General features: G+C 45.2%; 1 protein-coding gene across 4 annotated transcripts in view; it reads left to right on the top strand.

The window, feature by feature from the left end:
* LOC135104432 (inhibitory POU protein-like) overlaps nt 1-15,000 on the top strand; it is a 134,971-nt gene that overhangs the window by 44,269 nt on the left and 75,702 nt on the right. For 3 of the 4 annotated variants that reach the window (XM_064011848.1, XM_064011846.1, XM_064011847.1), the window contains exon 2: nt 3,536-3,616. The exons of the other annotated variant lie outside the window; for it this stretch is intronic. In XM_064011848.1, the coding sequence (XP_063867918.1) occupies nt 3,536-3,616 (81 nt within the window). The remainder of the gene's footprint in view (nt 1-3,535; nt 3,617-15,000) is intronic. 4 annotated transcript variants of the gene reach the window in all.

The raw sequence follows: 15,000 nt of genomic DNA, 5'->3' as shown, positions 1-15,000 counted from the left end.
ACATGTACGTTTAAGGCGACCTCGGGATCTGGTACAGGCATTTTTCATTCCTATTCAATATTCATAGGCAGTGGTGACCTTGCACACACACACACACACACACACACACACACACACACACACACACACTCACTCACGAAAGCTTATATAAGTAGATGCCATTACTTACATGTCACAAAGCAAAGAACGTAATTACACCTCTCTCTCTCTCTCTCTCTCTCTCTCTCTCTCTCTCTCTCTCTCTCTCTCTCTCTCTCTCTCTCTCTCTCTCTCTCTCTCCGGTGGAAAAGAAGGCTACATACAGCGGAAGGTTACTCATCTCCCCTCTTCCCTTTCTCCCCTACAAACTTTATCCTTCCTCCGTCCCCTTTTTCTCTTCCCTCTCCCCTCCCTCCTAAACCTCTCGCTGCTCCTCTCTCCATTCCCCCATAAACTTCACCTTCCCCTCTTCCCCTCAACTCCCACTGAAATCCACTCCCCTCAAAACCATCCTCGGAAAATAATTCTTACACACTCATCTCCTCGAAGACTTCCCCACTTGGTCTCCCTTTCATTCACCCCTGCAAGTTCCCCTCTCTATCCTCCTTCCTCCCTGCCAGTCTGCCCCCTATACCTGCACTGGAGCGGTCTAGCCTCCCCCAAAGCTAATAATCAATTAGGGAAAAGTGTAAAAATTATTGGGCTTAGCGGATCACTGGTAATAGAGGAGATGCTGAGCCCATTGTGTTCTTCCGCCTCAACTGACTAAACCGCGCTGTCAGACCTACTCAGCCGTGCCTACTCACCGCCTCCCCCTCTTCTCTCCTCCTTTTCTCCCTCCTCCTCCTACTGCTGCTTCTCCCGCCCCGCCCGTCTTATTAATCACTCTGTATCCGGTTCATCCGTAAGGCCATCCGGTTGCCTGCTGTGACGCTTTGCTGGATGCGCCCCTCGGGAGACACCTGCCCGCCTGCCTTGATGTCCTTACACTCAGTACTCTCTAGCGCGTCGTACCTCGCCTCCAGTCACTTTGTAAACGTCATAATGAGGTGGAGGTATAGAATCGCGGTTTGGTGTATGTATGTATGTATGTATGTGGTGTGGTGTGTACAGAGAGAGAGAAGAAGTAAAGTGGAATCCAGGCGTGAGGTTTGTTATGGTTGAGTTAATGGTATGGAAAAGTTTGAGGGCGAGACATCTTGTAGAGATGAACATGGAGTGTACATACCTTACGAGGAATGCGCAAAGGCACACACAAACACCTCTCTCTCTCTCTCTCTCTCTCTCTCTCTCTCTCTCTCTCTCTCTCTCTCTCTCTCTCTCTCTGTAATAGGCCATACCGAGAGAGAGAGAGAGAGAGAGAGAGAGAGAGAGAGAGAGAGAGAGAGAGAGAGAGAGAGAGAGAGAGAGAGAGAGAGAGAGAGAGAGAGAATGTGTTGGTAAAGGCCATCGGGTGAGAGCAGGGCGGGTCATGTCGGCAGCCACAACAGTCCCTGGGGCGGCGGTGAGGAGGGGCTGTTTCTCACGCCGGGGAAGGGCTTTTAGGGACTGTCTGGGCGGCTGTGGCTCCCTGGAGGGCCATAGGGAGGCGTGTAGGCTGCGGCAGGCGATTGTGGCCGTCGTGAGTGCTGTGTCAAGGTGCGGTGCTCGTCGAGATGGTAGTTTGAAGCGTGCTGCGTTATTGCTGTGCTTTTGGTGTTGTGGTGCTGTGTTAAACTGTAGGTGTTGCTGTCTGAGTGTTACTATAACGGTGATGCTCTTGTGGGTTGTGCGTGATGCTGTGTTTTAGGTAATGTGTTGGTGAAGGCATGCTCAGGTGTGCGTCTCATGGTTTTGTTGTTGTGTGGTCATGATTGCTGTGACTACTGTTGCTCTTAATTAAGGATAAACGCTACACGTTGCAGTGGTGTTGATCGAAGGTGTTCTGGTGCTGGTAGTGAGCTGTGGTGCTGGTGCTGATATATCCTGTGTTGTGTTATGCTGTGAAGCTGACAAGAGCTGTTAATTACGTTCATACATGGTGTCGAAAAGAGTTGTGTTGACTGGTGACCCTCATGCTGAATGGCTAAGGATGCGGTGTTAAATTTTGGTGATGGTCGGAGGTGTTGAGTTGAAATATGTCAAGTATGCAGATGCTTGGTGGTGGGCAGAGGTGCTGTGTTGAGGCAGTCACATGGTGGAGGTGGTGTGTTTACGTCTGAGATGCCAGTGACGGTGGCAGGTGTTATGACAGAGGCGTTCTCCAAGCCACAGAGGTGCGACATCCAGGTCCCTCTTCCATACGACTGGCTAATCTGGTCACGTGGAACTGTTTTGTGAGCGTCTGGTAATGCATACTAAATGTGCTGGCGACGGCCGGTAATCAGACATGCTTCCCCCATAGTGGTGTTGAAAATTAGGAACACTAAATTGCCGATGATTGCAAAATATTCGCATCAAAGAGAGAACATTTAAAAGTGTGAACCCAATAAGCTAAAATTAAGAGCACCAAATTATTAGTGACTTCAAAGCATTGCCGCCATACAAAGGATGTTTAGAACTATAAACATTGTGATGCTGAGAACCAGAAACATCGAATTGCTGATAATTCCAGAGTATTCTCATCACAGAAATGACGCTTTGAAATTAGGAATACATTGGTTATATTGCAACCAGAGACTAAATCATTGACCTCTTTTGGGAGGAACGTCTGTGTATCCGTGATTATCTGAATAGACCTTGTCTTCTGATGTCTGCTCTTCTCTTGTATGAAAGGAAAAGTAAAGTCATTCGTTTTAAAATCAAGCAATTAAATTATTTATGCGTCTTGTAATGAATGCAGAAAAAAACTGTCCCAGCAGACAAGCAACATAACACGAACAGTTACATAAGCAAGTACTGCCCGAGTCACCAGCCATTTCTTATATAACTGATCAGCCCAAAAGTAACTAGTAGGCTTGATATTTCTCTCCATCGTACACATGCCTAACATCCAACAGCCTCCATGGTGGCCTGCTGTACTGTTATCATTAATGTGATCGCCATGTTCCTAATCAAAAACAGAGACAAAAGAAGTCTGGTTACCAATGACGAAAACATTAAGTATGCAGAGAAAGGTTGCCACACGAACACTGCACGTGGACCAATCAGCTTTTTGGCAATGTAGGAGAGGGGCGTGGCTTCCTTGCCATATAAGAGTGAACAGAGTTGTGCTGTGCAATGCTGTGCTGTAGCGCCTGATGGTGGTGGTAACAGTGACGACGACAAATATTTCGTGCCAGGTTAGCGTGAATGGTGTATAAAGGATGCTGTGCTATGCAGTGAGCAGTATAAAGGATGTTGAGTTGTGCCGTGCTGTTCTACACTGTGCGGCGCTGTGGTGGTAATAACAGCGGCAACGACTAGGAATATTGTGTAGGTTAGCGTGAACAGAGTATATGGGATGATATGCAGAGCTGTGCGGAGTATATTGGGATGCTGTGCTGTGCTGTGCTGTGCTGTGCTGTGTTGTGCTGTGGCGCGCTGTGGCGGTACTAGCAGCGGCGACGACTAACAATGGTGTGTCTCCCTTCAACAGTTCTCGTCGGTCCTCCTGCCGTACCAGAAGGGCGTCTACACCAACTCCTTCCACGACTCCCACCCGCGCCCCCTCCACGAGGTCAGTACCCACGCCCACACCCCCAACACCTACACCACACCACCCCACACCCCACATCCGCCACGCCCCCCACGCCACCCTCACTAACTTCCAGTGTGGGAGTATTAGTAGTGCAGGGAGAGGTAGGAAGAGGAGGAGGAGGAGGAGGAGGAGGAGGAGGAGGAGGAAAAATGGATATTAAAAGTGGAGGGTTGTAGGAGGTTGTATGCCACGTTTTCTATTCGACGTGTTGTTCTCTCTCTCTCTCTCTCTCTCTCTCTCTCTCTCTCTCTCTCTCTCTCTCTCTCTCTCTCTCTCTCTCCTATTTCGGGTTCTGGTTGAAGCTACTGTTCCTGTTGTTGTTGTTGCTGCTGGTGCTGCTGTTGTTGTTGTTCTTGTTGTTGTTAATGTTGTTGTTCTTACTGATGTTGTTCTATCCCTATTGTTGCTGTTGTTATTGGTCGCTGATGATGGAAATGCTGATGGTTATAGTAGTACATTAGGGTCTCTCTCTCTCTCTCTCTCTCTCTCTCTCTCTCTCTCTCTCTCTCTCTCTCTCTCTCTCTGCTTTTTCTTACTACTACAACTACTACTGCAACTCCCGCCGCCACCACCACCACCACCGCCACCACCACTGGCTCCCGGCCCCTCAAGCCCCGCTCCCTGCATCCAAATCTGGACATCCCCAGAAAAGAGCTTCTTTCCAGCATCTTCCAGAGGTTTGGGAGGGACGAAGCCTGGAATTCTGGGAGCTGGAAGTGAGTCGAGTTGGTCAGAGAGGTCGTGGGTTTTACAATTCTGGGGATCTTTTATTCTTTGAGAAATTAACTTTTTTTCCTTCCTCCTGCTGCTTCTTCTCCTTCGCCTCCTCCTCCTCCGCCTACTTCCTATTTTAGCTCTGCACTGTAGAGAAAGTGTGGGAGTCCGTGTGTGTGTGTGTGTGTGTGTGTGTGTGTGTGTGTGTGTGTGTGTGTGTGTGTGTGTGTGTGTGTGTGTGTGTGTGTGTGTGTGTGTGTGTGTGTGTGTGTACAAGATTTACACTGTGGTCATTTTTTTGCATCCATCCATCCACTGACTAGTATTTCTATTTCACAAACTGCACGACACTTTCCTTCAGTAGTTACGTGGCATAAAAGTCAAGCCACACACGCAAAGGCGACGCAACTAAACGCTCCTTAACATGCACGCGTGTACGAGTATGACTGACGGAGAATGATCCATCGGTGACCAAACATGAGGCGGCGACAAAAAAGGAAACACTCACAGCTAACTACGATAACAGCAGAGCGCAAGAAGGACGATAACAAGAGGAAGCAACTAACTATAACAGGCCGCGACGAATGACAAAAAACAAACAGAGCACCACACTTATGATAATACCAGTTGCATGACACATTTCAAACCTTTAGTCCATTTTCTCCTTCACTACCCTTCCTCCCTCCCTCTAATTCCCTTCCCTTTTATCCTCCCGGCCCTTCACTTTCCCCTCCCTGCACATTACTTCATATTTCTAAGGACGCTAAACACAATAATGGACATCGCGGTGCACGGAGCTGCTGTGTTATGGTGCTTCAGAGATTAGAGATGGCACGACAGGTGTGTTGAGTCAGGTGTGCTGGGACAGGTGTGTTAAATGCTGTAGCTGCTTTGTGAATCCTTGCAAGACTTTTTTCTTTTTTTTTTTTTTTGTGTGTGTGTGTCTTGTTCGTGATTCTGGTGTCGCGGTATATTTTGGATTATTTTTCTATAAAGGGTGAGAGAAGAGGAAGGAGAGGAGCAGAGAGAAGGTAATGGGAGGGAAAGATAACAAAGGGAGGAGTAGAGGAAAAAGCAAGTGGAGGGTAAGAAAAATGGAGAGAGAGAGAGAGAGAGAGAGAGAGAGAGAGAGAGAGAGAGAGAGAGAGAGAGAGAGAGAGAGAGAGAGAGAGAGAGAGAGAGAGAGAGAGAGAGAGAGAGAGAGAGAGAGTTGGAGGGGGACATGTAAGGAGTATTAAGGAAGAAGGGAGAAGATAGAGGCACACTTCTTTCCTCCTCCTCCTCCTCCTCCTCGTCCTCCTCCTTCTCCTCCTCTTCTTCCTCCTCCTCCTCCACCCCCTGCTCTTCCCCAACACGCCCTCCCATCCACTTTTTAACCAGCATCCTTCCCTTTCTCCACACACACACACACACATCCTTAATCTCTGCCCTCCACATCATCACCCTATCCTATCTACCCACATCACTCCACCAAGCAACACCAAACCAGTCCACTAGAAATCCTCTTCCACTTTCCCTCACCTCCACACACACGCACACACGTTCACTTCACACACTCCACTCAAGAATCCCACCACTTACTCCTCCTATAACTCATTCCACTACTCTCCACTACTAGAACCCGGTCCACCATCCAACGCCAGCACCACCACCACTTCCATCCACCCAAAGCTCATTCCCCCTCGGCAGCTTCTCCAGTAACTCACCTTGTAAAAGCGAACTTCTCACTTCCCGGGCGCTAAGAAGAAGAAGCACGAGGATGAGAGGCGAGAAAGGAAGGAAGAAAGGACAAGAGAATACGAGAGGAGGGATAGGTAGAAGACAGGACTGAGACGAAGGACAGGAGGGTGAGAGACGAAAAAGGAAGGGAAGGAAGGAAGGAAGGACAAGAAGATACGAGAGAAGGGATAAATGGAAGGGACTAAGACGTAGGAGAGGGATAGAAGAGGGAAAGGAAAGGGATAAAAGACAAGATAGGAAGGAAGGAAGGAAGGAAGGAAGATAAGTAAGACAAGAAGATGCAAAAGGAGGGATAGGTGAAAGGGAACAAGACGAAGGAGAGGGATAGAAGAGAGAAGGAAGGAGAATGAAACAAAAAAAAAAAAGAGAGCAGGAAGAAAGGTCAAGAACATGCTAGAGGTGGGATAAAAAGGTGGGAACCAAGAAAGAGAAGGGAAAGGAGAGGGATAGGAAAGGGATAGGGAAATGCAAGGAGGGAAGGAGTCAGTGCTCGTGTGGGTTGGCCGCGGCGTGGTCTTATAAATAATTCATCTGTCACTCCGGCTGCCAATGTCGGGGAGACGGTAACCAATCGGGAGAGGCGGTTTGAAGGTGTTTGGACCGGATTTACGAGATCAGGAGACGAGGAGGAGGAGGAGGAGGAGGAGAAGGAAGAGTAAGGGGAGGTGAAGAAGGAGGAGGAGGAGGTAACAACGAGTGCAAGAGGAGGAAGACAAGGCCAGAAGGAGAAGGAAGAAAAGCAACAGTGCCTGGTAAGAGAATGAAAAATAGGGAGAGAAATGTGAGAAAGAGGAGAACGAGAAACACAAGGAAATTTAAGAGGAGGAGGAGGAGGAGGAGGAAGGGAGAGATGACAACGACGAATGTAAGAGGAGAAAGAGGAGGGAAAAGAAAGAAATGGAGGTTGGAAGAAGAGGATGAGGACGAGGAATACGCAAAACCAAGAAGACAGAGGAGGAAGAGGAGGTCAAGATGGAAAGATAACAAAGAGGAGGATGACGAAAACTAGGAAGAGAAAATAGGTCAAGGGAAAACTAAAACAAGGGGAGAAGGAGGAGGAGGAGGAGGAGGAGGAGGAGGAGAAAAAGTGATGTAGAGAATGTAAATGAATATACGAGGAGGAAAATTTAGAAAACAAAAATAATGACAAGGAAGAAGAAAAGGAGAAAGAGGATGAGGAGGAAGAGGAGGTTCAAAAGGAGGGAAAGAAGAAGTAGCGAGAAGAGAATTTAGAGAATGTAAATAGAAATACGAAGAGGAAAATTTAGAAAACAAAGATAATGAAAGCTAAGCCAAGGAAGAGGAAAACGAGGAACAGGATTACGAGGAAGAGGAGGATTAAAAGGAGGAAAAGGAGAAGTAGCGTGAAGAGAAGTGAAAGTAAGGGAAGTGCAGGAAATAAAAAAAAAAGGGAAGGGTAGATGTAGGCACGTTAAGGTAAGAAAGAAAAGGGAAGAGGAAAAAAACACTTCAACACAAATTACATATTCGCACTTGTTTCAGACTCGAGGCGGAGACACTGACGATGAACTAAATATAATGAAATAAGAAAGAACACTTGATAAAAAAAAATAATATGTACATGTATGACTTAACAAAAACCACAATTTCATGAACGCAAATCTGAATATAAAACTTGGTCTCGCGCGAGCACACACACACACACACACACACACACACACACACACACACACACACACACACACACACACACACACACACACACCTTACGTACACGCACCATACACTGACGGACACACTGATGAAAACAAACATCAAAATTTGCTCGTAAAATACACGATAAAAGAATCCTGTATAATTGTTCTATTAATTACGGAAAAAAAGATTAATTGTTAATCTTACGAATATTTCAAGACTCAATATTTTCTTTCCGCCAGAGTAGATATTCATGTTGTTAGTGGTCTGTCTGTCTGTCTGTCTGTCTGTCTGTCTGTCTGTCTGTCTGTCTGTCTGTCTGCCCGTCTGCCTGTGTGGTGCGCGGCGCGATGTTGAAATGTTAAAGGGCCGGCAGGACTTTGCATCAAGTGAAATAAAGCCATGAAATAATAACTCAAAGTGAAGGATTCATTCTATTCAACAAACGAATTAAATTAATCCTTACAGACCTTCAGTTATCATGCAAATTTTGAAATAAAACCCAGCCTCTTTTTTCACGCATACATAGACCAGTTATTTATGAGGCGGATCGCTCTGTGATGATCCGCGCCGTGTGAACCACTACTGTGTAAATCATTGATAAAGTGACTTAATGCCAAGCTGTGCCGAGGCCAACACGCCGCTTTGCGTGGCAATTGTGTTACGCCGCGAGTGTTACCTGACGCGCACCGGCGGGAAGGCTCAAGATGAGTGTTTGTGGTGCGGTGGAATCATGTAATATGATTAATGGCCTGTATCGTTCTGTCTGTGTGTGTGTGTGTGTGTGTGCGAATATATATATATATATATATATATATATATATATATATATATATATATATATATATATATATATATATATATATATATATATATATATATATATGTGTGTGTGTGGAGCGATACAGGCTGCAGGTTAAACATTATGAGATAATAAGGTCGTGCCGTTGTGTCTCTCTATATAAAAGGTGCAAGCTGAATTACAAGTTATGCAAACTCAGTTGAGTTCTGCAGACAACTTGACCTTCCCTCTTGGAACAGTGTAAGACGGACGAAAAACTGTGAAGTGTTGATTGTTCCAGAGACGAATGAAGATCACTGGAAATTCCGAGCAATCTGAGTCAGGTTTGCCGTGGTCAGCAGCAGCACAACACGGGCGAGGCAGGCGACCAGGCGCGTCATTCAGTGTGAATCAATTTAATAACAGTTCCATCAAGTGTATAATAATAATATGCATTGGGAGACAGTAAGACGCCTGAAATGAATTTTACTATAATGCATATTAATAGTTTGCATTTTTGGTCCAATACACTTTTATTTCAATTGTTTAATTATGCGGCTGCTGGCTTTGATCTGATACACTTAAACATTCATTGCTATGACAGAATATTATTAATTCTTTAAGCCCGAGTGCGCAAAATATTAAAGGTGCGAGAAAACATCCACATTTCCACTCAAAACACAACACAAAAAGAGTGACACGTTGGCCTCAAAACAATCTCGCCAGCTCGGCTAAAAATCCTCGGCGATATAAAAATTAATTCAAACTTAATACACCGGAAGGCGACGACAAACTCTTTCCAGGGGACGGTGAAGAGGGAGGGAAGGGGAAGAAAGGGGGAGAGTAGGGAGCAGGACACCTCTGGAAGTCAACTTACTTAGATCTTTTTGTTCTTAACTCTCTCTTTTGACTTTATGAATGTAACTTATCAGGGTGTACAGTCTCTCTCTCTCTCTCTCTCTCTCTCTCTCTCTCTCTCTCTCTCTCTCTCTCTCTCTCTCTCTCTCTCTCTCTCTCTCTCTCTCTCTCTCTCTCTCTCTTTTGCTGAATGCATTTCTACCATAATGCAAGTAAGATCTAACCTGCATCAATAAAACATAATTTCAAGGCATATTAATCAGATACAGGTGCTTAATAACACCCACACACACCTTACCTACCTACCTCAACCTCCTCCACTCGTGTCTCTCCCCTTCTTCTCTTTCCCTCCCTTTAAAACTCCCTTCATTATTTCTACTTTCACTCCCTCACTTTTTTTTATCCAGTCTATCCCTTTGCCTCCCTCACTCAACTGTAATCTTTTCACAGTGCATCATTATCAACAATACCTTCAGCTCCCCACTGTATTCCCGTGTTTGTTATGATACTTCTGTATTTTTTTGTACCTTGGCACCTCCTCTCTCAAACTTTTAATTCTCAGCCTCCTCCTTTTCCTCCTTCTTCTTTTCCTCCTTTTCTCTTTCTTTTCCTCAACTTTTTTTTTCTGTTTTTTTTTTTCCTTTCTTTATTTGTTAACTGACCCAACCGAAAACACTTAGCTGAGAATAAAAAAAAAATTGTCTATTAAATTACCTTCCTCTCTCTCTCTCTCTCTCTCTCTCTCTCTCTCTCTCTCTCTCTCTCTCTCTCTCTCTCTCTCTCTCTCTCTCTCTCTCTCTCTCCAGATACGCGACTACTACACACAATGATTTATAACACACACACACACACACACACACACAGAGAGAGAGAGAGAGAGAGAGAGAGAGAGAGAGAGAGAGAGAGAGAGAGAGAGAGAGAGAGAGAGAGAGAGAGAGAGAGAGAGAGAGAGAGAGAGAGAGAGAGAGAGAGAGAGAGAGAGAGAGCGCCAAGAGAAAACAAAAAAAAAAAATGAGGAGGGGAGAGAAAGAGATGATGATACTAAAGAAGGGAGGAAGCGGGAGAGAAAAGAAAGAATGGCAAAAATTACGAGGAGAGAAAGCAAAGAGGGGAGGATAAGATCAGATCAGAGAGAGAGAGAGAGAGAGAGAGAGAGAGAGAGAGAGAGAGAGAGAGAGAGAGAGAGAGAGAGAGATTCACTATGCTTCTCTTATCAAAAAAAAAAAAATCACTTCATTTTCTTAATAACAAATACATTACTGCTTTCATTTCCTTCTTGCTTCCTCTTCCATTACTCTTCACTTCACTTCCATCTCCCTTCTCTGTGACCTTTTCCCCTCCCTCTCCTTCCCTCCTAGCGTCTCCCAGTCCTCCCTTACCTGCCATTTCTCTCCACGCTCAGAATCTTCCATCGACCTTCCTTTTCAAAAATAAGAATCCCTTCACTCTCCTTCCTTTCCTCGCCTCCCCTTCCTCGCCTCTCTTTCCTTCACTTCCCGGCCTCCTCTTCCATCCCCTTCCCTTCCCTTCCCCGCCGCAGCTCCGGTAAGCTCGCACCGCATCCGGCCTCCAGCACTGAATTGTTTCATGACGGCAGGAATGCTGGTACTTTTTTGTCTAAATGTTTCTTCTTGAGCTTGAAGCAGAAAACTAGGGTAATTCTGGGAAGACAGAGGCAAAGGCAGCTAAAATATACTGAACAAACACTGGACAGCCGCGGCGGCCACCCCCTGCATTTTCCAAACTCCTATTCTCTTTCTCTCTCTCTCTCTCTCTCTCTCTCTCTCTCTCTCTCTCTCTCTCTCTCTCTCTCTCTCTCTCTCTCTCTCTCATCTTTTTCACAGTCACTATTTACATCTCGCGCCGCTCGTGTAGATGGTCGTTGCGGGGCGCAGCCAGGAGACATGTTGCCCCGCGGGTCTGGTTGGTGGCGGGATGTGAGACGCCTTGACCGCTCTCTCTCTCTCTCTCTCTCTCTCTCTCTCTCTCTCTCTCTCTCTCTCTCTCTCTCTCTCTCTCTCTCTCTCTCTCTCTCTCTCTCTCTCTAGTAAAGCTTCCCTTTCGCCACCCGTCCCGCCCTATACCGCCCTAGCCTCTCTCTCCCCACCCCCGCCCCACCACGCCCCTCCCTCAAGCTCTCAATCCCAGGAAGCTGCGGTGGCACAGGTTTCGGTCTTGGCGGGGCGGGGCGAAATGGAGGGAGCTGGGGCGGGGTAGCACGGGGCTGTTGGGTGGTGCTGCATGAGAGCTGCACTGGATTTAGACTTTTCCAGAGCGCTCCAGACTTCAGGAAGAGAGAAAACCACTGGATTTTGAAATTATTCCGAGGCCTGAATGCTCCGCAGTGGCCACCAGCTGCAAAGACGAGGAGGATTAAGTTTATTTCTTTACATTTGCGAGAGCGGGCCGCCGTACCAGGGCTGGAGGGAAGTGGTGAGTGGAGAGGAGTGAGAGCAGGGCCGGCACGGGGAGAGGGACACTGCATGAAGTAAAAGTGGAAGGAAGGTGGAGATGGAGAGGCGATGGTGAGGCTGGGCGCTGAAATACGAGCCGCGTGACAGGTCAACAAACTCAGGCCACGCACGGAAGGAAGAAAAAGAAAAGAAAATTGGAAGAGAAAAGCATAACACTGAACAAACGTCTAAAGAGTAATGAAAATGTAACAAAATAATGGAGAATGTGAGAAAAAAGGAGAGAGAGAGAGACTGAAGAGAAATTACTTCGATAGAAAAGAAAAAAAAAGATATAACAGTAATCGGAGAGAATTAAAGAAACGTAACAGACACGAAACACAACCGATACAAGGTACACAAAACACCAACAAGCAAACAAGCAAGCAAACAAAGCAGCAGCACCATCAAACTCAGCACATTTCAAACCAAACACACACACACACACAAAAATAAATAAATAAAAATAAATAAATAAATAAATAAATAATAAATAAATAAATATATAATAAAAAATAAAGAAAAAGAATAAACCAAGCAATAAATACAAAACAGAGGTCGGGATGACGAAGCACAAAAGAAGAAACAGCGTCCCTAAGAAAAAACAAAAAGACTTTGGTGGTGACGCCTCGTTAGACAAACCAGGAGAGGAGACAACAGATCCACAGTCTCCCCCCCGCTAATTGATACACGCAGACAGGTAAAGCTTACAAGATGACAATACGGGGCATCCACCTGACGCACACCACCTGTAGTTAACCTGTAAATAAACCATCAACTGGAAGGTCAAAAGATAGAAGCGGAAGAAACGATGCGGGAGACAACCAAGAAAAAAAGGAAAAAAGAAAAAGTAAGAGAGACGTTGAGTGACGCAGTAAAACATGAGGACTTGAAATATTAAGCGAATAGAAAATAAAATGAGAAGCGCTGATATGCAAAAGAATCTGACTTAAACAAATCTAAAATGCCAGAGAGAGAGAGAGAGAGAGAGAGAGAGAGAGAGAGAGAGAGAGAGAGAGAGAGAGAGAGAGAGAGAGAGAGAGAGAAATGAAGAGACAGAAAATGGAGATTGTTTTGAAATAAGAAGGAAGAAGAAGGAGAAGGAGGTGGAGTTCGAGAAGGCGGTGAGGAGGTACAATACGAGGAGGAGGAGGAGGAGGAGGAGGAGGAGGAAGAGGAGGAGGAGGAGGAGTCTAGCTATTGATCGGTGTTCCCCACACTTCTATGGCTACCTAAAACTCCTCTCCCCACCTTCACCAACACACTCACTCCTCCCTACTCTTTGTCTTTCATTGCCTGGCCCGTCTTCTCTCTCTCTCTCTCTCTCTCTCTCTCTCTCTCTCTCTCTCTCTCTCTCTCTCTCTCTCTCTCTCTCTCTCTCTCTCTCTCTCTCTCTCTCTCTCTCTCTCCCTCTGGTGGCTCCATTTTCCACCGTCTGCCTGTCTATTTCTCTTCTCGTGCCTCTATCAAAGTCCACCATCTCCTCCTCCTCCTCCTCCTCCTCCTCCTTACCTATATTGCAAGTCACCTGTTGTTCGAAAATAGAAGTCGCGAGGGGATTCTAAAGGGCCTGACACACACACACACACACACACACACACGGAGTCACTCAGTATTTTGATACGAGAAGTAATGTAGTAGTAGTAGTAGTAGTAGTAGTAGTAGTAGTAGTAGTAGTAGTAGTAGTAGTAGTAGTAGTAGTAGTAGTAGTAGTAGTTGTTGTTGTTGTTGTTGTTGTTGTTGTTGTTGTTGTTGTTGTTGTTGTTGTTGTTGTAATAGCAGTACATAAAATCAAAATGTGAAAGAATAAAAAGAATATTATTATTATGAAGAGAAATAATGAAAAAATGAATTAATGTAACAGAAAAATTCCTCCAGTCTTAATTGCACTGCTAGACGCGACATTTTAAAAAGAACAGTCAGTACGTACATAAAATAAAAAGCAAACACACACACACACACACACACACACACACACACACACACACACACACACACGTACACACTCACATTTCAAGTTCAAACTCCTCTCCGGGAAGATCTTTTAAAACGTTTGTAAATTTCCTCTTTGTAGCAGAAATTTATTTGCATAATATTATGAGGGAATATATGTTTTTTTCTTTTTTATTTATGTTTATATTTTGCAAGTCTCTCTCTCTCTCTCTCTCTCTCTCTCTCTCTCTCTCTCTCTCTCTCTCTCTCTCTCTCTCTCTCTCTCCCCTTTGAATTTACCTTGATTAAATTTGGTCGTTTTGGTGACGTCATGTTAATAGGTAAATTATTTTCTCTCTCTCTCTCTCTCTCTCTCTCTCTCTCTCTCTCTCTCTCTCTCTCTCTCTCTCTCTCTCTCTCTCTCACAAAGTTACACACTGTTTTGTTAATATTAACGATTTTTTCCCCCTTTTCCCTCTTTTTTCTATTAAATCTTTCTCAGTCATTACCTCCTCCTCCTCCCTCCTCCTCCTCCTCCTATTTTTTCTTCCTTAACCTCTCCTTCTGTGTTCCTCCTCTCATCATGTCACCCACTCCTCCCCAACGAAAGGGGAAAAAAAAGGAGAAAAAAATCAGTTTTATTCCCTGTGACTCCTTCCCTCCACTTCCCTTTCTCTCCTCACTCCTTCCTCCCTCCTCTCCTCTCTTTCCTCCCCCTCCTCTCCCAGCCGTCGCCAAAGTTGACCTTATTATCTATGCATCTTTCTTAAATACGAGCAATAGACAGGAAGAGGAGGAGAAAAATGAAGAAGGATGTAAAGAAAAATAACCCTCAACTTGCATAAGAATCAGCATGCCGTGTCTTGCGTTCTGAGGAGCATCGACTGCATTTAAAAAAAAAAAAAAAGAAAGTAGAAAAAAAAAGAAAGAAAAGCATCGGTTGGAAGAGTAAAAGAAAAAAAAAAAAAGACGACGAGGAGGAGGAGGAGGAGAAGGAGAAGGATGAATATTTAATCAAGTGTGGCCGAACCGAAAATGCAAGAGGAAATATTAGATGCCAAAATATTAGAGTTAAAAAAGAGAGTCACCTCAGTATAAACTTGTCCCCGACTTTGAGAGAGAGAGAGAGAGAGAGAGAGAGAGAGAGAGAGAGAGAGAGAGAGAGAGAGAGAGAGAGAGAGAGAGAGAGAGAGAGAGAGAGAGATAGGGGAGTGAGGGAGGAAGAGAAGAAA

Source organism: Scylla paramamosain, chromosome 10 (assembly GCF_035594125.1).
Source record: "Scylla paramamosain isolate STU-SP2022 chromosome 10, ASM3559412v1, whole genome shotgun sequence".
Lineage (NCBI taxonomy): Eukaryota > Metazoa > Arthropoda > Malacostraca > Decapoda > Portunidae > Scylla > Scylla paramamosain.
Note: the sequence above shows the minus strand (reverse complement) of the source record. Positions and strands in the feature narration are given on the sequence as shown.